The 24,802-nt window shown below is 42.0% G+C and overlaps 1 protein-coding gene across 1 annotated transcript; it reads right to left on the reverse strand.

The window, feature by feature from the left end:
• Nucleotides 1-131: 131 nt before the first annotated feature.
• Nucleotides 132-22,602, reverse strand: LOC311008358 (vinculin). Its single transcript, XM_084001990.1, has 21 exons — nt 22,272-22,602; nt 13,917-13,987; nt 11,840-11,990; nt 10,820-10,928; nt 10,216-10,338; nt 9,934-10,094; nt 7,591-7,681; nt 7,320-7,467; nt 6,637-6,790; nt 6,366-6,541; nt 5,654-5,844; nt 4,678-4,877; nt 3,875-4,003; nt 3,586-3,735; nt 3,321-3,429; nt 2,922-3,224; nt 2,711-2,835; nt 2,404-2,586; nt 2,113-2,316; nt 1,905-2,009; nt 132-1,783 (listed from the first exon to the last, which is right to left on the reverse strand). Exons 1-21 carry the CDS (start codon nt 22,437-22,439, stop codon nt 1,637-1,639), a joined length of 3,198 nt encoding a protein of 1,065 aa, XP_083858116.1. The 5' UTR covers nt 22,440-22,602; the 3' UTR covers nt 132-1,636.
• Between the last annotated feature and the right edge of the window lie 2,200 nt (nt 22,603-24,802).

Genomic DNA, 24,802 nt, shown 5'->3' on the forward strand with positions numbered 1-24,802 from the left:
CTTTGGCAAAACTTTCAATTTACAATAGGAATAATGCTCAAGTTGTTACAAAAGCTTCAGCGTCCTGACAATATAGGTACTGGTAAGCATATGTGAGAAGAACAGAAATCATAAAGCAAACAAACCTCAAACCAAGTGCTATAAAAGGCTTTATTACAAAATTGGGAACAATGCCTCAGCAAAATTTTGTTCAGGCCCATTTACACCCAACCAAGTTGCATACTTTTGATATCTTTTTAAGCAAACTTTATCCGGATTTGCATAGAGCATAATTTCACCTGAAGTAAAATGAAGCGGGTGTAAATTTATAGAAGGATCATGTTACAACAAAGCAACACCATCATACCTTGTACAAATGATACAAAACATCTGTAAATGAAAACCGTATCAATTGCAAATAAAGTTTCTTTCACAAGGCACATCAGTTGGTATTAGATACTTAAAAAGATACAGTTGCCACAAACAGTGGCCAGTTGTGTTTAGTGTGTTGAGACAAATGTGATAACGTTAAATGAAGATTTCACTGGCTGCAGATGACTCTGCGCTTCATCTATAAACTCTGGTGATTCCCTTGGTTACCTAGGAGAAGTGTGCAATTCATATGTCACAAAAAAATGATTGTGCACAAGACAACATGAGACATACAACTGCGAGCAGTGTTGAGAAGAGAAAAAATGCACAAAACAAGCCTCTCTAAAGAAGACTAAGCTTTGTTAGCTTGCTGTAAAAATCAGAGTTATCATTACGACTATTAGGTATTGTAGCAAGCCTGTTTCTGACATGTAATCTCAATGCAACATGTGGAAGAATTAAACATCTAGAAAGAGTTGAATGAGTCAAATGCAAGCACTTTTTTTTTTTTTAATCTTCTGCTGCTGTTTGCAGAAATTCAAGTTACTTTTTTTTTGAGTAACAAAATATGTATAGCTGACCAAAGAAAGACAACTATACTTTCAAAGATCATGGCAGAATTTCTTTGGCAGAACTCGTAAGAAAATAAAAATGCTACGGTTGCATTACAATATGTAAAATAATGAACAGTGTTTCGCTTTCACTTATCCTATAGAATAGTGTAAACAGGCATAATACCACTGACTTAATATATTTTGCGTGTGCTGAGCGTCAGCCTATACTGTACTTGTAACAACTCCTCAAGTTCATGTGCTTATCCTAGCAAAGGTGAATGCATGATGGCGATAATACAATTATCAATACAAAAGATATAAAATGTCTCTTGAGAAAATCTAGTTATTTAAATTTAACTTAAGGTTTGTGTCTAGAAGAGGCCAAAACAACCTTGCATTAGATGTAATCCAACCTCGAATCAAAAAAATACAGTATATATTCCTGGGATTTGTCAAAATAAGCTTTAAAAACACATTTTTTACACACTTTAGGGAGAAAGAAAAAAAAGACACATCCCCAGTAAGAATCTAACTCATAACGTGCATTGATAGTCCCATTTTTTACATTCTACCAGAACAGCAACTGTTACAGACAGGATATGGGACCAATAAAGAAGTTTCACCCTTATTAGTGTGACAGGCACTAATATCATAGCTTTGATAAAGTACACATCTGTCCATTCAATGTCCTGGAGAGAGCCAGCACCAGCGGAGGAACAGTTGCCCTTCACTTACTGGTACCAGGGGGTCTTTCTGATCCAGTGAAGGGTGAAACCAGCATCTGTCCGGATCTTAATGGAAGCTGCCTCGGCCTCCCTGACCGTCTCCTTCACAGACTGCATCAGGTTCTGAGCATTGTGGACCAACATCTCAGTAGCCTGTCGAAGAAGACGTTAAGAGTGAGTGATGAGGGAAACTGAAATCATCTGTTTTCAAAGGCTGTCATAGGAAAAACAATGGGAGTCTTGTGACCCCGACACACTCTTAATAAAGACTCACCTGCTCTGACTCCTCTTCACTGATGTTGGTACGACCCAACATGGTGGCCTTGACTGTGGACAGGATTTTGAGCTGAGTGCTGATGGTGGGAATGCGCTCACACACCTGAAACAAGGTCAGAAAGTGAGGTGAGGTCAAACAAACAAACAGAAAAGTATAGTCTCTCCACACCGCTGCAAATCCCTCTGATAAAGACGGCTGATCTGACCTGGAGGAGATTGGTCCGGATACGCTTGTCGGTACACTGCTTGGCCACCTCCTTGGCCAGCCGCGTGACTTCATCAGAAGCCTTAGCGATGTCCTTGGCGCACTGGATGAGGGCGCGCTTGTTTCCGCTGCCTCCACGCACCAGACGAGACATCTCAGCCATGAGCAAGGCCATTCGTTTGGCGGCACCAATGATGTCATTTCCCTGTGAGGTAGGATCGGTAAACAATCAATCTGAAAGCATGGATTCCAACGTAAAAGTCCCGTCACTCTGTTTGGAGTGTTGACTTACTTTGCTGGACCATTTGCGAGCTTCGTCGTGGAGCTGCCTGGCAGCCACCATCATGGGCTCGTTAACCATATCACCAGTCTGTTCAGGGAACTCCTCGTCTTTCTCCTCTGGAGGAGGAGGCCTGGGGGGAGGAACCTCACCCTCAGGAAGAGGAGGTTTGGGTGGTGCTGCATCATCGTTGAGCTACAAGGACAAGTTAAAAGTAATTATGGTTTGGTAGTTTTAAAAACACGTCACTTTGGACACTAAACCAAAGCAGCTTCAGATGGTTTGCCAAATGAAAAGCTGTGCTTATTTGAAGACTTACACTAAGCTGTTCCAGTTCAGGAGGAGGTGGTGGGAAGTCTGGCTCTTGGGGCTGGAATGCCTCCCGAACCTTTGCCACAGCACCAAGAATCTTAAAGCCTGAATCCAGAAAGCCTTTCTGAAGACCTGGTAATCACAAATCAAACGGTAATGATTAATCAGAAGGTTCCACGTTACACACAAAACCTCACCATAACCTCTCATCAACTTACTTGGATCCTGGATATTTCCTGCCACAGCTTTAGCATCCATCACCATAGGAGAAATCGTCTGGCTCAGTTCATCAGACGCAGCCTTCACCATCTCCCTGAACTTAGGATCCTCAGAGTTCTCAACCTCTCGCTTCGCCACCAGGAGGATGCGGTTTGCCCTGCGGGCGATGCTGGTGGCGCCGGCGACCAGCATCTGAGGCTGGTGGTTGGCCATGGCCAAACGGCACTTTTCCAGGTCCTTCTTGATGGCGTCTTCTGAGGCATCCAGCAAGGATTTGGTATCGATAGCCTCATCCACCAGACCTAAATGCCCATAAAATGTTAGGGAATGACATAGTGAGATAAGAAACAGGGATCACCTGCAATCAGGGAATTTACAGCATCTTTATGACACATCACCTGTCATTTTCTCCACATTGTCAATCCACTGATTCTTCATGGTTTCGAAATGTTCATATGCGGCTTGGTTGCCGGGGTTTCTCAGCAGAATACGAGCAGCAGATACCACCTTAAAAACAATCGGAGCCATTAATTGTTAGTCCAATGACAACTGCTATGGACTTGGCCCAAGAAGCGCTAAACACTTTATGCTCTGTGACCGGTGATGCAGAGTGGAGGGCAGACACAAACGGTAAACAGATATAAACATTAAACCGTTACATACTTGTGGCGTTAAGTCTCTTGTTGACTTGACGGCAGCCTGGATTCCCTCCACTGTGCTCTTGTTGGCAGTACCGACGGCAGCAGCCTTCTCTGCCGTGGTGCCAAGCTTATTGGCATGGTTCTCAAAGTTGGCAGCCCTTTCGTCAAAGACCTACACATGATCAAATAAAACAATTATCCACAAGTGTTGTTGGGAAATTATACAACACCATGCCAATAAATATAACACCAGTGAAGGAGGCTCATTGCAGTGAGATCAGAGCGAGGAGCAGAGTGAGTGGGCCGCTGACCTCATCTCTGTTGGGGGCGTCAAGAGGGGCGGTTGCAGCCACTCCCAGTAACTTGATGGGGGTGGTGGTGTCACTGAAGATGTCTGACACCTCCTGAGTCATCGCTTCTTGCATCTTCCCTTTCAAGTCCTGCGATGAGTACAAACAGATGTTACAACCACACTTACTTGCCGACATTACAGATATACACACATGTTACATCAGAAGTACTTAGTCCAAATAAATCTCTGATCTTTTTGATTTAATTACAAATTCTTACTGAGCTTCAATACCCTCTGGAGTAAGTTAGTGTTGTTGACAGAGTACTGAGGTGAGGTATGAGAACATTATACTTTTATATGTTTTGTTTTTTTGCTACTTATCTTGTAGGTTTAGAGTATTCAGATTGGACAACATAAACTCAAAATATGGTCTCTACAAAATGCAGACTTTTAGGGAACCATGAACAATTTTGAGTTTTTCAGCTTGGTTTGTAATGTTTCAGCATCATCTGAAAGAATGACAACCCATAATTGAAGATTTCCATTGTTTTCAGAATTTACCTAGAACTTTACTTTGCCTTATGACACTTTAGGAGGACTTTTAGTGGAGTATTTTCTCCCATTGTGATCATAGTACATGTACTTAAGATTTGTGTACTTCCTCCACCACTGGTAACCAGCAGAGGGGGTTGTTTCTCTCTCACTCTATATATATATATATATATATATATATATATATATATATATATATATATATATATATATATATATATATATATCCTGATCCATCACAGAATGACTGTTGAGTGATTGCCATCTTACCTTCAAAGCCTCCTGGAGCTGCTGAGCAACAGCACGTGCCTGAGGGGAGTCTCCTTCACCGCGGGCAGCCAGGTCAGCCAGCTGGGCCATGAGCTGCTCCACCTGCTCACATTTCCCCAGCATATCCTGCCTGTACGGTCCCGGTAGAGCGTTGGCCAGCCTGCGGCCCTCTGCCACCAGCCCGCGGATAGCTGCCTGGCCTAAACACCCACATAGACAAACGTATTAAAATAAGGATTTACAAAAAGTACTGTTAACATTAAGTTCTTACCTCTGGGTGCATCAACATCTATGATCAACATGAACTATTTTTTTTGTGAAGTTGTGGGTAAAATATATTTTCTTATTTTTGAGGGATTAACTACACTAACTCAATCATCTACAAAATGTCATAAAATTGGGAAAATTGCACATCAAAATTCCAGACAGACGACATTTTCAGATTGCTTGTTGTGCACCCAGTAGTCCAAAACCAAATTCTCAAAGACATTCAATTTATATGTGTATGTATAATAAAGAGACAACCCCTCACAATGAGAAGCCTGAACCAGATAATGTTTTTGCTACATAGATGTCATATGATCTACTATAAATTGCAAACCATTTCAGCACTAGTTATCTGTGCTTGTTAATGTCAATTTGGCCACTCCCTGCAAATAGCTGGCCATTAAATGATGTGTAGTATTGTACTGGGGGGAAAAGAAGAAAACATGGCCTCTTCTGTATTATTTCATGTCTTCCTTTGACGTAAGGGCAGTCAGCCTAAAGCTTTATTGTAAACATACGAGACAATGTCCAGGTTTGAGAGCAGACAAGCCAACACCAAGGGGAAAAGTGTTGTGTTGTGGAACGGCGAGTACAGTACGACATGTACAGCGTCTGCTTTTTAACCACAGGAGCAGTGGAAGGAATGTGAAGGAGTGTGAGAGAAAGATAAAGAGACAAGGAAGTTGGCGAGCATAGGAGCGAGTCTCACCGACACCGCTGTCATCCATGGTGGGATTGTCAATCCAGCCCTGCGCCTGCTCAATCTTTCCTTCCAAGTGCACAGCCGCCTTTGCAGGCCTGCTGTTGGCCACAGCTTTGTTGGTCTTGGACTGCAGGTTCTGCAGAGCTGTTGCAATCTGTTTAGCCAAAGCTCTGGCCTCAGGAGTGTCACCTTTACCCCTATAAGGGATGAAAAACAGCAAAAAGGTCTGGGTTTTATCATAAAGATATGTCTGTTAATGGCCAGCTACAGTTAGAGAGCAAATAGCTATCAATTAGTTTGACACAGAGTGCTTCTCACTGCCAGCTTAGTCCTGGAGTAGTTTCACTGAAACGTGGCAAAATGAGCTTTTTATAAATCCTGGTGGAGAACAAAAACACACACTCCAGTCTACTTCTATAAAGTAAATAATGTAATGAGAACAGTTCAACCCCAACTGTAGTGCAAAATCTGTTCTCTCACACAAAGAATTTAATAATTGTTATCAGGAACAGGAATTGCTACAAGGAAACCACTGATCTGAGGGTAGAGAATAACTTCCAAGCCCAACCACATATTAAAATCAGCCACTAACGCTTCCCAATAGTTGAGATAAAGCAACTGTAAATAAAGTTCAAAAGCAGACCAGAAGGGTTAGAAAGAAATCAAAGTCAGACTCAGACTAAAAATGATGTAATATTTCCAGCTGTCGGGAACTTACTGTCTTCTGAGATCAGACAGTTTAGCGGTCATGGCAGCAATCTCTCCAATAGAGCGCAAGATGTCATCTCTTTCTTTGGGGTCCTCACACATGTCTGCAATCTTTTTGGCCTCGGTGAGCAGGGCCCTGATGTTCTCTTCTCCCTCTGGGTTGGCGTTAGGGTCTGCCAGCCAGTTCTGCAGGGGCAGGAAACACACAAAACGCCATCAAATATTTTTATTTCATGGTCTGAATCCAAGTTTTGTAAAAGCAAACAGGGTTAATGACTCACCTGTGCAGCATCAATCCTTTTGGCGATGGCCTGCTTGGAGTTAGTCATGGCCTCAAGCTTGCGAGCAGCGTTTCCCACCTTGCCAGTTAACACGTCGAGCCCTTGGGAAACCTGCTGCGCTTTCTGCATGGCGGCCGGTGATGCCCCGTGACCTCTGAGGTGAACAAAGAAAACACAAGGATACCGTAAACTGCAGCACCGCTACGCCTTTAAAGACCACACATGTAGACTTCTTTGTTTGTTTACTGTATGAAGCTTAAGCCTCGTGGCCTGTTAAAGAGTAGTATTTCCTCACTTAATGCCTCCATTACCAGACGAGGCTCAGAGGCATCTCTCAGTTTTCAGAGGAGTAACACAGCCAGGGTTTAAAGTAGATTATGGATTAATACCAAACAGCTGCTTTTAATTGAGCATGACTCAGGGTCCCTGGTGACAATCAGGTTTCATATCAGAAGGCTCTCACTTCCTCTCTTACACACTATAATCCCTTCTCATATGTTCACTGCCTTACACATGTTTTAAGGGTGGAAACTGAAACTACTATGTAAAAGAAGCCTTTATCAATAAACATGGAATCACACAGTAACAGGACATGAGACTACTAATGAAAGAGACAGAGACTGTATGAAATATGATCGTTATACAGACACACAAAGAAATGCCTTTTATGGTTGATAGTGTACCTGGCCCTCATTTCAGACACCTGGTCCGTCATCTGGCCCAGGGTCTTGGCTGTGCCCACGATATCTCTGCGCTCCTTCCCAGCACACAGTTCACCCACTTTCCCAGCTTCATCAAGGATCTGCCGGATGGCCTGCTCGCCTGCCTCCCCTTGAAGCGCGACACAACGTCAGCCACATCAATAATGTCACTAGATGTAACTAGATTATCAGCCTGAGGACGAGCTTAGTGGTAGAAAGAATAGTTTGAGGACTAGACATAGATTTGTATTACCTGGCTGAGCGTTTGGATCCCTTAGCCAATTCTTAGCCTGCCCCATCTTTGAGTCGATAAGCCCCAGAGCTCTCTTCATGGCCTCTGTGTCCTTTGGATTTGAAAGACAGAATACATTAATATCTTAAAAAAAGGGAATCAATGCAACCAAAGAAAACAAAAACAAAGGAGTTGATCAATGCCCTTAGAGATTCCATGTGTACGAATTCTCTTTATAAATGATGAGGTTGATTATTTGAGACACAGGAGTCTCACTTTTTTTCATGGCAATACCCCTGTATATAGTATATTCTGTGTGCAAGAGGTTAAAATGTGATGTCATGTCACTGAGCTCCTCATTCAGGCATGGTTTTCCTGAGTGAGTTACATGATGGTCAATCAAAACCCAACTCTTTAGTTATTCCAGTAAAAGAAAACACACACAAGTCCATGTGCAGCATCGCTAACATCCGTCAGGCACAACCACGGACGACATGCCGCTTCCATCAATCTTTCACAGGGTCAATAATGAGCGTGTCATGTTATAAAAGCCAAACGACTCTCCATTGTATCTCAATCCGAGTGGATGGAAATACAACAATCCGTCCAACAGTGGCGAACTCGACAATCCACTCATTGTCGAGGTCTGCAAAACAAAGCGGAGCCCTGTAGGACATGGAGCAAAGCAGGGGACCAGAGCGGACCGGCCAGTGATTAAGTGAACTTATTTTTCATGGAACAATAATGGAAATTCAGAAACCTCACGTTACCATCCTATAACAGCAGATCAAATGAAGCAGATTAAGAACAAACATCCACTGGTTGTTTTACAAATATGCATCACGAGATATGTCTGAGCCCTCACAATAACCCCGCAAAAGGCATGTTTGTTTGAATAGCTGTGTGTGTGGAGTAATGTAGCAGAACAAGGGATGTGAAAAAAACAGGAAGTATAGGTAAGGTGTGACATGATGTCACAGGAGCTGAGGGGGTGTATTCGTTTGCTGTTCAAACTTGCACAGCTGCTGTTCTGTCTGTAAATACATGTGTATGTGAGTGAGAACGCCAGTGAAGTAAAGTGAAAGTAGATACAAATGCATTCATTACAACCCATGATCAAACATAGAATGGTATTCGCGCTCAAAAAATAGATAATATTTGGTTCATTGCATTAGAATAGGGATTATGTGAAATGAGAGGCTGTTCATGGACATTTGATTTGTGAGCAAACAAGGCTAAATCTCTTGGATTAACTAAAAATGAGCCGTTCATACAACAAAATCCATATCCGTTTTTCTATGTGCTCTCCTCCTTAGGCTGCTAAATGCGAGTACAGCTCAGTAATATGCGAAGAGAATTCTCATCGATGACACCCAAATCAATACAGCATGAGTAAGGTCAATCAATAATCAGACAGGTTGAGGACATGCATAGAGTGAGGTTTAAATGACAAAGGAGGAGGACACACAGATGTTGATACAATGTTGTGTTATGAAGCAAAACAAATTCCAAAAAGAAGGCGAAGAAAATACTGCACTGATAAACATTTCAGCTATCCAACCTGCTTAGCACGTTCTTCAATAAAGGCCATTTAATTAGCAGTCCGATAAATTCAAACTGCTAATTTATTCTATCAATATGCAGTCAACAGTTTGGCCTCGCTACTGATGAGAACACAATGGCACCACAAAGCACACACATCTGTCAGACATGCTGCTGCACAACCAAGGGGGCGAGAGAGGGAAGGCTTACCTTCTACAGGGGGTGAAGACAGAAAGAAACGGTAAAAAGAAAGGAAGAACGACATAAATACACATGTTGAACTGGACATTCCAACTGAGGGCAACAAAAAATAAAAATGTGTCAACAAAGAAAAAAGATGGTAAAGAGCTGTTTTGAAAGTGTTGGGAGAGGAAAGAAGCAGAATGTGCAGAGCAGAAAAACATGAAAGAGCCCAGAAGATTACCAGCAACATAGAGACACAGAAAATTAAAGCATTCCTACTTTAATTACCAACTTTACATGCGCTTAAAATGTAGCAAAAGCATCTTTCACACCTGTCAACCTTGAAATAAGGTCACCCTGATGAAAACCTCATTAAAAAGGGGGAGGGGGGATAAACTCTCCAGTCTCCTGCCAAATGTGTTGTGGGAGTGTTTTAGAGCACAGTGGGTAACAGTCAAAACTGTATTTAATAAAAAACGCTCCATCCAGTTGAAATCCATAAAGATCCAAAAACAAGTTTTAAAAACCATTCAAAGAGCAAAGCTGTCTCTTGTTCCTCTTATGTATTTAACCATGTCCATGTGGCTTTGACGGCCATGGACGCCCTAAGGTAAAAAGCATGTAAGTTATTGTGAGTACCTTGTTGGCCCAGGCATCCTCGTCCCAGGACGTAAGCTGCAGCACTCTGATGATCTCGTTTATCTCAGCGCTCATCTTCTCAAAAGTGAAGTTACGGTTCTTCAAGGCCTCCTCCACACCCTGGCTGCCAGATGTCTTGGTTGTCACAAAGATTTTTATACCTGGAAATACATATACATATAAAAAAAAATACTTAACTAGAATACATTGTGTGGGCCAGTGTATTTGCGAATTAAAAAAAAAGAAACATAAACACGCAATGTGTAGGAAGTGTGTGAATACCTGAGATGAGGATGGGCAGCAGCTCTTTGACCGTGTTCATGGAGTTGACCAACATCACACGGTGTTCCTGGTGTGTCAGCTCCTGCTGTCGCTCATCGATCATCTTTGCCATCTTTGTCATCCCTGGACAACAAACCAGAGGTCGGAAACAATGCAACCACCACTGGAATCTGATTCTACAATAGTATACTAATAATAATAATAATAATAATAATAATAAGTATGAGTGTAGCCTAATGTTTATCTACACCTTTTCAGAAATACCGTCTTTAAACAGAATGAACATGCAAAAAAACTGTCTTAATGTCAACGTTATGAATTAAGCTTTTAACTACTCAGTCCAACTAAAGTATATTTTTATGGTTATGCTATTCAAGTATTTCCATGTATTTATTTATTTATTTAATACATGTATTAGAGAGTTAGTTGTTCATTTTCAAAATAAGACTGCTTTTTATACGGCAACACAGATGAATGCTAAGAAACTAAATGCTAACTCGCCTATATGCGCTTTGAGGCTGTCAAACAAGCCAGCAAAATCTCTGAAACGATGTCAAGTCAAGATATAAGAGTAATCTTGCAAATACTGTATCAGCAGACTGACCTGGTCCCAGGTTCTTTGTGTACGTGATCAAGTCCTCCATTGACTCCACCACCTCTGCCACTGCCAGGTACTCCAGGATGCCTTTGCACACACGGATAATTTTGCGGACCTACAATAATGATAGCATTAGACAACAACAAAGGCTAATTCAAAAACAAAATTTGCATTCCCAGAGAAAAGTGATTATGCAAAAACACCCCGCCTCCCTCCTCTTCCTCATTCAGTCCAACTATACTCTGATAATGCTGCCTACTGACATTCCAGCCTCTTTGTCCTGCTTCACTCCAGCTTCATTTGAATGCACCGCTCGACTATACCGAGCCATCCATGAGCTGCATTGGAAAACATGATGACATGATGGCACCGCTGACTGATGACTCCTGCCGAGTCCTGCTGACTGCTGCAGACAGCACTGGGATGCCCAATGTCAGCTCCCAGGGAGCTGATCTGCAACTTTTTTTTATTTTACTCTCCATGCCTCTGAGAAAAAGAAGGCTGGTCCTGCTAGATAATACTCCTGCATGGTTTAAGATTGAGGAAGTGTTTGTGTAAGGAATATGTCGAGCTCCACAGACATTGTGCAGTACATTTGTCTACCTCTTTGGCTTCTTTATAAGGATTACTGCGCCCACTGGGGAATGCAGGACTGGATACTGTCCTTACCAGAAGAGCTGTATCAGCAGACCTCAAGTGTCCATTAAAAAGACACTATAGCCCTTTTCAGCTCAGCTTCTGCTCAATGAAAATCAATGGTACAAGCTTTAACAAGGTTTAAAGCGTTATTAACTATGTTCTGTCCATTTCTCAACTTCTGTTGCCAGATATACAGTATTTTATAGCCTGACCAATACTGGATTTTTTTAGGCTGACACACTAAACCACAAAAAAAAATGTAAATAAGAGGATCTCTAGCAGTGTCACGTGATGACCAAAATCTGCATTCTGACCTCCTTGTTGAGTTATTTTGGTTCACAGATTTTTGAAATAAAATTCAGAATGATTGAATGGTTAAATATATACCTCAGCCTCGTCAAAGGTCAGGAGTAGGTCAGAGGTCCCAGAGAGGATGCCCCGAGAGCCATCAATGAGGTAATCCCGAGCAGGCACAGAGTATGGATCGGCTTTCAGCATGGAGGCAGCCTGCACCAGTTTAGTGCATGCATTCTCCACTCTGTGGAAATTAGAACAAGATAGATTTGAAGACCAGTAAAAATGTTTTTTAAAAAATCCTCAAAACAAGTCATGCTGATGATTCCAGGCCCTTCAGAAGCCAGATGGACTTTACGCATGGAAATTGCCTGCAGCAAAAACAGATGGAAGCTTTGAGATACTGCTAGCCATAACATAGACACGCTGTTTTTTTCCTTTCTTCATCTTATATGCTTTATCATATTAGAGCAAATACTAATGTGGGAGTCAATGGAGGTCTTTAGGGAAATGTCTCCCAGTCATTTTTGGGGAATTATTGAAGCCTAATAAAAACGGATTCAGAGAGTAAACTGTATGTGTAGTTGCAGTGGTACTGCCCTGAGGTATTGTAAGAAATAACCTATATATACAGCAGTGTTCATCACATCACATGTTGCGAGTTGATAGCACCAAAAGAAATCTAACGAGACGAAAGGGAGACTTTTTTTGGTCAAAAAGCCTACTGAATAAGTGAATGAACAGGGCATTTCATTTTTCAGTTAATTCTTGAGTGTGTTGGATATGCAGTCTGGTTAAAAATGAAGCAGGCTTTTAACTGCTTTGATGGTTGAGGGACGAAGAATAGTGTCATATGTTGTACAGACTGTAAAGCCCTATGTGGCAAATTTGTGTGTAGTTATGTGGGGCTTTATGAACATAATGGACTTGACTTTGACAAGAGTGTCTCTATCAAGGGAAGTCTTCGCTTGTTTGTACAGGATGTGATTTGGACCTCAGGGGGCGGAGCTCTAACTGGCTCCAGCCCCAATTTCCGTTTCCACAAATATGTCAATGATTGATTGTTGCCTCCTGGGTGCGATGCACTCAGTGAACGCCAGAGCAGAAAAAAAAACTGCAGGCTCAGCCCTTTGATTCAGAGTCAGACATGCCACCTGCATTGTGTCACATTAACCATATTGCACATAAAACAGGCAATAAGCCAAGGACCAACACATGTTGTACTTCCCACAGTATACTGCTGTCCTTCTTTTGCCGACAAGCCAAATTCTGCCTCGGTAACGACAGATCAGTAATGCTATTTTCCAAACTTTCAGGCGTTGAGAGAGTCTTAACGAGAGTAGCTCAGTTTCCATTCTTCTGAAAGAGCAATTCTCTTACAGGATAAAGGCTAATGTATGTGCATGACATCAAGGCTGACGTGTGTGTGTGTGTGTGGCTTTGCAGAGACAGCCAGCAGTGTCCTTCAGCGTGCACTAGCGGAAAACAGCCATGCATTAACCGGGCCCCAACGGACACTATATTTAGTGAAGGAGACAAATTCCAGCACATGTGCTGATGGATGACGACAGGGTGGTGATGTGACTTTGAGCTGCCAAATGTGTTGAGCCCGGCGACCTGTGCCTGCCAATGAGTTTCATCCCTGACCCGGGGGCTCCTAGGTCCTGGCGTTCCCTGCCTCTACGTGCAATCTCTCATGTAATCAGGATCGGTGAAAGACTGGTATATGGACTGACAGCAGCTGAGCATGTTAATGATTTAGCTAAGCAAGTAAAAACAAATACATTCTGCAGTACATTCTCGTTTTCTACATCATGTGTTTCCTGTTTTAAAATACACCAAATGCTGCAGCAGCCAGCATTTGAAAAAAGCATGAAAATGTGTATGGCCCTTCTCCTGTAGGGTAAAGGAACTACTCCCTATGTAATAAAAAAAAAAAAAGTATTTCTGTAACACGAGGGCAAGATTCTGAGGGCACTTAACATGCCGTATCTGACCTTTGCTTGGGCACAACCAGCCATTACTGCAACAGATAAAGAAAGAAACAGAGCCAGAGAGAGGCTAGTGGGTTCCACATACTGTAGAGAGATAACTATTTCATCTAAATACATTTTTGAGAGGTTGTTGCTGTATGAAATTGAGGTGTGCAAAGAAATCCTTCTGTGCTTACTTGATAAAAGCCGGTGACATGTCTCTTTTCATGATCTGGTCCTCTGTGGTTTGTACAGTATCCTTCCCCACCTGGAAAACACAAATTCTGGTTGAGTAAAAAATCAATTAACTATCATTTAATGGAACAAGACATTGCATAAAAATAAAGAGCTACTGTGCATTGGACATTTCCTGGGATAAATTAGGATAAAAAGAACCAAATTAATATTATTTTCCTCATGTAATTTCATAATGCATTAGCGCAAATGTAAATAAAAATGTCAGGCAAAAATTAGTTCATGAAACCTTTTCTACAGCAGGTGCTTAATTTGAGTTATCCAGTAAGTTTCAAACTTACTGGACCCACTTTTGTGTCCTTTTGTTTCATCTCTTTCAGGGTCACAGGGGGCCGGAGCCTATCGCTGCATGCATTAGGCAAAGGTCAAAGGCACCCTGTACAGGTCACTGGACCATTACAGGTTCAACACAGATGCTGTCTCACAGTCACTTTCGACTTGCAACAATTTGGAGTCATGGGAGGACTGGAGTAAGAAACTGTGTCGCAATTAACCCGGGGGGGATCATCAGTAAGCACATGATATCCCAGAAAGGGCTAAAATCAGTAGATGCTTCATGTCCTTTCTTAGGAACTGGTAAAGGAGGCACCAATGGTGGTCAAACACTCAAACAGTCTCCAGACAGGAAACAGCCCCACCCCAGCCCTGCTGACTAGTTCTTTAGTCATAAGGATTTCATATCAGTCAACACTTAAAGCTCCAGCATTATGTTTCAGAGGATTTGGACCAGTTGTGCTGGCTCAGAAATATTCAAAACGTGGATCTATTTCCAAGCTGTCATGCAACTTGAGCACACATTTTATATACGCGTGAGTAAAAACTCAGTTACCCCAATTTTCCCCAAGGTTTGTCTTTAATCATGCAGTTTTCCAGAATGATGTCCTGTTACTTGTTCGGCGAACAATTATTTCAACTAGACAGCTGCTGGAGGGACGCCAGGCCTCAGCACAGTTATAACGCGTAAAGCAGCTGAACGTTGCCTCTACCGCAAATGCCTCGTTGACTAACCTCCCCCATCATGACCTCAGCTCTGTAGGGAGACACAATTCACCCACGTCGGGCCGCCATATGTGAGGGATAACACGCGTTCATGCCAGGACAGGGATCACACTGACTGGGTTAAATGAGCTGCTTCCCTGCACAATAGGGAGATGGCCACTCTTTTATTTTATGATTTACAGTATTATTATAACAAATATAAACTACATGAGTGATTACCTCGCTGTCACACGCATCATTTGGCAATATATAACATTTTCAACATGTATGCTCGACTTTGCTGACAAAACAAGCGATTGATTTGAGCTCTGGGAATTTTTTGATAGCCCTGTTTTGGCAAGATATTCATTTGATTATTTAAAAAAAGGCTTTCTGGAAATTCTGAAAAAAGTTCGATGTAGTCTTGATGCTGTGTAGCGTGCTCCCAGAGGGCCCGTCAACGTGTCCAACTACAGGCAGTAGCAGAGTCATTCCAGATGGTTGACGTGGAAGATGTAATGACTCAGCATCTCTTCACTCTCCTTTCATGGCACCAGAGGGACTCCGAGTAACTGAGGGGTTATAAATTAGGGCCAAAGGTTGTGTCAAAATTACATTGGAGCTTAGCAGAGGCTGTCCATCAGGTGACCACGTACATACAGTATGCCACCCTGACTTTCCACCAATGAGTCTCTCTGAACAAAAGCCAGTCACAACAACTAAAGCTGCTCTGTCCCATTCAACTAAAGGGCAGCAGGGCTACAGACCAGGGATATTGGGCACTGACAGAGTAGTAAACATAAGTGAGGGGGGAAGAAGGAACACAAAGACCTAACAACCTTGCCAACACTACAGAACTCAGTAATCGCCTGTAGGAAAGTAATACCACTCTCCTGCCTTGGTGATTCTAATATAAAAGCCAAGAATGGGGTCAATACTTCTTACCAATTTGTTCTTTTGTCTTGAGTTGCAAAACACCTGCGTTTTGTGCTGATCCTTTTTTTTTTCGTCCTCTAGACACCGGTTTTGATCAAAGTCTGGGTGTCCTAAATTATGTCTCATTGCATGTAAAGCTACATCATATTTCGGTGATATATGAAGACATACCAATTCACACAAAAGCAAAAACACACTCAAGTGAAATAAAAATGACCAAATCATTGACTTGATCTTTGCTAAAACAGCTAATTGATGTGGATCAACAGTAAAACCAACTGATGAAAGCTTTGATAATTAAAATAAAAAAAGTACCGAGGTACTTAAAAGTTGCTTGAACAAAGCGTATGTAATCTCAGAACAGAACTGTTAAAACAACAGTAGGATTTATATTAGATCAAGTTAAGTTTAGACATGACCTAAACTTAAAAAGGAGAAGACAGACTACAGCATCGGCCAACAATGTGGTGTGCACGCTGCATTTAAGTGCTGAGTCATATTCTCCCCAAAGCATGATGCGAGTTGTGGCTCTTGATACTGTATGCAAACAGGTCATCAGAATCCTCGTCTTTCCCCACTCCTTGGAGCCCCTTCCTGCTGTCTGAAGCTCAAAAACAGTATGCAGCCGAAACAGCAATCCAAACAATTTGCTGCAAAAATAGAACTGTGACCCGGCTTTATAACCGTTGTTGTCAAGCAGTTCAAGCTGCCTGGCCTATTTCGCTATTTTGAGCCTCCGTCCAAACTTTGGATCACATTCTTATGACACCAACACTGACCAAGCTTGACATTAGAGCTGCTTTACTCCATGTTTTAAAAGCTTGTGAAAATGTCCATCTGTAGTTCTCAGGACATTTTCCAGTTGCATGTTTTGGGAGAGGAGAGGGACATGGGGATGTCCAGTTTCAACTCGTTCTTACTCAGAGCCCGGACTCACAGTCCAAACCACAAGTATTCTGTTCCTTGAAAAGATTCTATCAAACCACTTTAAGGAAGGGCAGTTTTTAACTTCCACCTTCTTTTTTAAAACCTTTCACTTTGATTCAGAGGCATCTTCTCCAAGCTGTCACATAACGTGCTACTGGCTGACAGTCTCATTTACCATTTGGGTCTGGAGTGGAAACACTGACACTTCTTTTTGCCGTCCAAAAGCGCTGCGTGGAAACCCTGTGTTGTGAAGTAGCTTGATAAAGTGGCTGCTCCTTTAGAACAGACTCAGCTTTGTTGACGGCAGCCCATCGCTCCGCTAGGAGAAGAAAGGCCACTCTGAAAGCCTCAAGGCTGCCAAGACACAGCCTGCCTTTCACATGCTGGGTAGTTTTAGCACAATAGTGTGTTAGTCATGGTGACCGAAAAGATCTATAGTGGCAAAATCCTGGCAAGCGCTGTCACCACTGCCCTTAGCAATGTCCTACAAATAAACGGTGTGCTATTCTGCACAGAGGTTTAGTTCCTCAGGGTGCAAAGCTGATTCCCGCTCTAAGTGATTTCTGCACTGCAATCTGATGAGACATGCTCACGCAAGTTGATGGCGCAGCACTCCATTAGCTTGATCGATAAGTCTCAGAACCAGCAAGCGCTACATTCTGTGATATCGGATAACTTGAGACTCGGAGGGGCAGCAGAGATGTCGCACTTAAGGGCGCGCCTTTGTCGTGCATTTGGCAAAGGGGTGTCGAACGTGGTTTATTAACTTGGCTCAGGAAGTAGCTAAACCATTGGGTGTCCATGGCGATGAAAGTCACAAATCAAATGGCCTGCTTGGCCGTGGCCCCCGCAGCGACAGAATATATCACAACTATCCGTCTCGTGTTACAGGAGCTTAGCGGCTTGTACACTGTTACTGGGGAGCGGCACTCATCTGTGTGAATCCTTCGCCTGAAAAGAAGAGTGAGTCAATGCAAGCGAGTCATAGATGAACTGCTATTTTCCAAAGGAACAAGGACTGTTAAGAGAACAGATATATCACGGGATTACTTTAAATGCATCTACGGGGGGCTGGGAAAGAAGGAGCAACTTCACCAAACTTTGGATGAAGATAAGACTGTTTGTCGACTTTATAAAATACAACGTAGTTAAGGATACACCTGCATGTTTTTTGTTTTATAAGCCTTTGTTATCACTGTTATCACAAAGGATTCGTACTGCATTGGATCCTTTGTCATGATCTGCAATCAAAAACATCTCATTGGCAAGAGAGAGGGGTTTCCCTTCACCGGCTGGAACTCCTGTTCCTGAGTGGGGCCGACAGCTGCCGGGTCTTCCTGACTTGGCTTCCTGCATTTTCCTCATCAATTCATAACTCCTCTGTGTGCTTCTATCCTGACAAATTCCTCTGACTGATGAAAAAAAAAATAGACTACAGTTGCAGCGTGAAGCCATGACAAGACCATGCAGACAATTCAGACTCCGTCATCCTTGTGTTTTTGCCAAAATGACAGAATCAATTGGTGAGCAGCATGACATGATTTCCCTTGATAATTTGCAGCAAGCAAGTACAAGATGAAAGGAAATGTTTTCTTTTGTATCCCTTTAAGCAATTTAGTTAAGGAACACATTTGTTTCCCATCTGTATAGCAGGAAGTGGATGATTAATCATTAACATATTGACCTAACCACAGCTGAGTATCTAAAATCTTCCTCAGGCCGTATCTGCTGTATTTATCTCAAAGTTTAAAGACTTTGAAGACCGTCAACACTTCAACAAGTGTGTTGCAAATCAAATACTACATTTGAGCCCAACTTCCAGTATTTGCATTTGCTAAGTCTTAACCACATTGGCATTTTGTAATTTGAGCAACATTGCAAAAAAAAGACACTGTGTGATCTGCAAATAGGATCATATCAACAAGTCACATGAGCCTTATGATCTGTGCAAACAGGAAGACTGACTCTTACAACTTTATCCGTTACAGGACCCTACATAACTGGCATTCTTCTCTTTATCCGACTCACGCCTATAAAAAGGAGCCATAAAAAAATGAAGAACAACAGGTCTGAAGTAAAAATGGCTTGTATAGTCTGTTGACACAGAGAAGCATGTTGTGTGTCCATTTAATCCAGTTGGATAACAAAATCACTTAGTATAAAATATTACATTTGTATATTTATTTAGCTGTGACGTCCTCAGCAAAATAAGTCAACACAGAATCCTTTAGATGTAATGACAAGAGTTTTTAGCATCACATCTTCAACTTGAAACTGAAAACCTGACAGATATCAGATAATGTAATTCTTTAGATACAGCTCAGCAGGTTGCAACCTGCTACCAAGTTAGTTATTTCTCTTATGTGATGTCATTGTTGCACAAGGCACTTTTTGCAATAACCACAAGGCTGGGGTTATTGCACAAGCATTGAACACATCGTCTCTAACACTACTCCAAACACACCCACAAGCTAATTGCCTACATTTAGCCACATATTGCTAGTAAAAGATATTCACCAACTTCAAGCTGCATTATGGGTCAAACACGTATAAAGATGAAGCCGATATGAACGTGTGAGCACAGGTTATTCTCAGGGGAGGCTTGTTAATTGATAAATCGTACTCAATATGTCACCCAAATCGTTCATTCAAAAGGATCGGCTCAACCCCCTTCTGGGTAGGAATGCATTCCTGCTTGCTGGGAATTCTTCACATTCCTCACATTCATCTTTAATTGAGGTCTGGCTCATTGTTTCAATAGATTCTGAGCACTAGTGAAGGGTCTCAGTTAGACCGGATATATTTGAGTCCCAGCAGTTTGCAGTCATGCTGCACTTTAAATACTAGGCCAGTTAACGAGGGCTCAACTTTTATCTCCATTTATCTGGAATAACAAGATTAGGCACTTTCAAATGAATAATTTAAAGGTCTACACATTTGTCACAGTGAGTGGATCAGACTGGCGTCCAAGAGCATCCTAAAAGCTCATCTTCCTTATTCTTTTCTGGGAATGGAAAGCAACCTGATTTGTAACCCAGTTTTAATCATATTTTCAAGTCATCCAAAATCCACGTTGTTTAAGCATCTGGCTCAAGATAATTTGAGTACAATTTAAGTGAAAAAGTCTGTGTAACATGTGGTTTTCTGGGCAACACAGACAATGAGGTAAAAAGATTTTCTTTGGCACAGCCCCACCCTGACAATCCCTAATTACAGAGCCTCATCCCTTCCTCTTCCAACGATGATCGTTTTCTCTACATGCCACTTTTACAGAATTAGTTTTTTCAAATTTGTGTGGGCAAAATGGCCATGCATAGACAGTTATAACTTAAGAAGAGAATATGTCCTGAGAACATTTTAGATAAAAAAAGACTTGTCATCATCAGTAACAAGGAAGATAAGAGCTTAGCAATGTATGACTCATGGGACTGCTGGGACTGAAACCAAAAGAAATTACATCTGATCCTTAACTTCAATTATGTCATAACACTGGCCATGTTGTAGTGTTGCTACAGCAACTGGAAATCATTACAGGCATATCCATTCATTCATGCCACTGTTGGAAACATCTGATCACAATTCAGAATGTCCACAGAGCTTGGATCATTTCCCCCCAGGGGAGTTTGCACACGACATTTTCATATGTAAGGAAATGCTGACGATCCTTAGCCTTAATTCATCTTAACAACAATGTAATGCTTGTATATTTATATTTTTAATTTATATTTAGCCACTGAGGGCAGATACAACTTTTATAAAAAGCTGACAGACACTGATCTCTGACTTATTATCATTTTCTAATGTTTTACCTAACATTTGCCTATTTATACATCCTGCAGACACCCAGCAACATTAGTATTTTGTTTGAGTCACAAGTTCATCTGATGCATGTCCAACATTCACTCTCCTTTAGGTCTTTTTCTCTGGTTCTTAAGCTGTTAAATGCTCAATTGTGCAGATTACACTAAGTATCGGAGCTTTTTTTGTTGTTGCTGAAAACACTAAAATGCTGCCAGCTGACACTAGAAATGGGTTAATTTAGGGTTTACACAGTTGCAACTCCCAGAAGTAAGTCTTCATTCTTTGTGGGTTCATCATTGCAAGCAATTCCTTTATTAAACCATTATATAGACATATTATACATTATCAATTTACCTTGTTAATGTTAAGCACTATTGCAATGTTTTGATGCAGTATGGATAAAAAAGGAAGTGGCATGTCTAATAATCCTAAAGATCAAACACACAAGGACAGTAGAAGTAGTAGTACATATATATTTAATGACCCAACAACAACCATGTTAAATGTTTTATGCAGATCTATTTACTATTAATAGTTACATCTTATTACAAAACCATAACTATAATCGGCCGTGGAATGAAAACCACTGATTAAAGTGAAGGGTTGAATACGTGCAAGCACATTTTTATGAAAGTATTTAGAACTGCATTATGATTTTGGTAGAGATTGGCCGTCAAACATAACACACAACACCTTCTAATGCCCCTCAGAGGAAGGAAGTCTTGTGGGTGCAGAATATAAAGATATAAATAATGCACAGAAGCTTGACTGTGGGGACAGAGGAATAACAAAGGGGCATAGAATGAATTAGACTAGTTTGGAATCTTATGGGTCATACAACCTACTAAATAAACTGTGTGCTAATGGTAGGCAATCCCTGGAAATGGAGAATTCCTGTGCTGACAGGAGACGCCAGAGCAATTGTCCAAATGTACCGCCCCAACAACTGCCAGGCTGACAGAGAACAACACACAGGAACCAAGCCTTAATTTAGCCTCTATCCCTTCCTTTCTTTACAAACCACCATAATCTCACAGCTCCCAGATCTCCTCGCTTCCTTTGTAAGAAGCTTTGCATGGATTGGCGTCTTTTCTTTATGATATATCTATGACGTGCATGCATGAGCAACAACTAACAGTCAGCAGTTTGGAAGTTTTGTTTGCAAAATGATATGCAATCATGCAGTTGACTGTCCCACCTACTCAATGGTTTAGTGAACGAAGGTTGGTGCAATCAAGCATCCTGTACAGTCTTATTCTCAATCACAGACGTATTCTATGGCAGTCTGGGTAGCAGTTCTTTCAAGTTAACTCGATTTGAAGGACACATTAACCCCCCTGTAGCCTGATCCAGTACCTGCCTGACTCACGGAGCAGTGCCTACGTCGAGATATGGCAGCTACAGGAGGAGGCAGGGCATATTTTCAAGGGGAAAAGGGCGTCACTGGCCTTTGCCCCGAGTCAAACAACTTCTGGAAACGTTCATAGGTCTTTGAAACACATAAAGCAGAGCTAGCTACAGTCGTGAACGTGTGTTTCAAACGTTCAAGTGACGTTAATTCCGAGACGGTATGGGACAAAAGAGCGACAGGTAGCCAACAACGACACCCGCCGAAGTTTAAAGCAGAATGTACCGGTTATTTAAAAGTTACTCACACGGACGAGGTTGCTAACAGCCGCCTGCACGGCCGCCACCGGCGCCGTTAGATCTGGTATAGCTTTCCCATCAACTTCACCTTCTTCGTGCATTATCACCAGATGGGATATCTGCTGAGCCACCGGCTCCAGGATACTTTCTATCGTCTTCGTGTGAAACACCGGCATGGTGGCAACTTTGTTCCACTATCCAAGAGAAAAATAAGTCAATATCCGACCACCTGAGGCAGCTTTCCCCCCACGACAGAAGTCTAAAACTCTCCCGGTAGTTTTATTTCCCCCCCAAGACGGTTTCACCTTCCGACACGAAGACTACAACTACTCCCGTGAAACCGTCAACGTGAAAAAACTCCCAGACGGAGCGAGCGCGAGCAACCTAAACGTCAACCGCCTCCCGGCCAATCGGCGAGCGAGAGGGGAACTTCCCTCGACTCCGATTGGTCGATGCCGGTGCCGCTCTGTGGCAGCGCCTCCCGCTTTCCACACAGGCGGGTTTGCTAGAGATCCGAGGTGCTCCCAAAATTACGTAATAGATTCTCATGCCCTAAAAAGGGAAATATGTGTCTACTGTTTGCGAGGAGCAGCGTAGGATTCCAGTCGCTGTAAATTAACTAGCCAGACGGCTCTGCTTTTGGCACTTCAAGCAGCAGACACTGGAGCTGTGGCCGATGGGAGATACGATTTGGAGACCTCACAGAAAACAAACAGGTCAGAACAGGATATTACAGTCGACTTCAAACTGAACCCTGCAATTATATCCATAAAAGAGGACAGTGAAATGTCCTTTCAAGGCCTTTCTTCATCCTCTAATCGTTGCCAAATGTTCTGTTACAGTCCATACGAGCATGTTTCTCAATTAGGACCCAATGGAATTAAACAAAATCAAGAGGGTGTGCAATCTTCAGTTAGATATACACTGCGGGTGCCAGTGTTGTCTTTCCACTAATTGGTTTGTTGCAAAATATGAGAATGAAATCCTTCGTCTTATTATTATAAGACCAACCACACTCACAATAGTTTACAAACTCGGGACACTCACTAACACAACCAGGCACATATTTCCCCCCCAATTCTATCACTGTCCCAACCACCCACCCTGAAATAACAATATTTGAGGATTGAAAACCAACTGCCAAATAAACCAGCTAAGGAATTCCACCAGCATCCCAAGAGGCACTGCAAGGCAACGGTCCATTGCCTAAAAAGGAAGAGCCCAAAAAGAAAGAATCAAGGAAGTTACTCTGTTTGAACCTTTGCGTAAACATAGGCTACAAGCGGTTCATATGCTTCCTTTTTCTACAAGGGGTTATTCTACCAAATGTCAAATAAACATAATCACATTGAAGAGATCAGGGCATCTACACTATCTTGCCTAGATCACCATAAGAGACGTCCAATTTGATCAACCCAGCTAATGTGTATTTATATATTTTTCTAAGGCAAAGCTAAAGTACAAAATGTAATTTCTTGCTTTATAATTTTTTTATGCCTACCCTGCTCTTACTTTGATGAAAACCCAACCAATAGACACTACCACCACATATATATTCACCCTGCAACTCCCAAACATGAGATAGATGCACTATCCTGCAGTCCATCCTGAATATAGACATCAAAGATGGCCTGTCGTTTCCTCGCCTCTCCAGTTACTGACATGGCCGTCCCCGTGTGTCCACGCTGGAATGTGAGCAGGGCTGCTCAAGATGGGTGGTCTGCACCTTCCCCTACTGTAGTAGCGATAAGCCAGGTTCCTGCTGCGACATGGAAGTGGATTCATGTCCTGACATTGCAATGCAAAAGTTATAGTCAATACCATAAATCATGGATTTGTGGTGTGCAAAACACACTGAGAGAGACAATCTTGTTTCTTGGATGCTTTATCAAAACAAATACAACTGTCTGTTAACAGAATTCAGTTTTAAAAGTAGGGTTCTTCGTTGTGACCCAGTTGTTAGTTTTCTGGCTGCTTTTCTTTCTGATTTCTTTGTTTTTATATCTGCAAGAGTGAGCAGTGGGCGCCATCCTCTGGTTTAAAGGAGTAAATGCAGTCAGTAAAATGGGAAAATGACCACACTCATTTATTTTCTTTCCATGGATCACTTTTGGCTACGAGTCGTTTGTTGTGAGAATGAATCAGTGCAGATTCACAGAGGGGACAGATTGCTGTTGCACTGATTTCACTGATTTGAAATTTTTCAACACTCAATAGGGTCACACTACTGGCCAAACTCCAATCAGTGATGTCATCAAAGCAGGTGTATTTCCTTTGGAAGATGACTGATTGGAGATACAACCAAAATTACATCGTCCCTAAAAGACCCAACCCTAAAGAGATGTGCAGTTTTATTGCATGGCAGCATACGAGTGAATGACGTGGCTTAAACATGAAAATAATCACAATTTAAATTGTTTTTTAAAAAAATGAGCCTTTCCTTAATACTGACGTTGGGTTCTGTATGGTAACACCATGTGTATGGACTGTGTCGGTGAATAAATGTTAATGTACCGGTATGAATTTATTATCCAGTAGA

The sequence above is a fragment of the Eutrigla gurnardus genome (genome assembly GCF_963514095.1).
Source record: "Eutrigla gurnardus genome assembly, chromosome: 22".
NCBI lineage: Eukaryota > Metazoa > Chordata > Actinopteri > Perciformes > Triglidae > Eutrigla > Eutrigla gurnardus.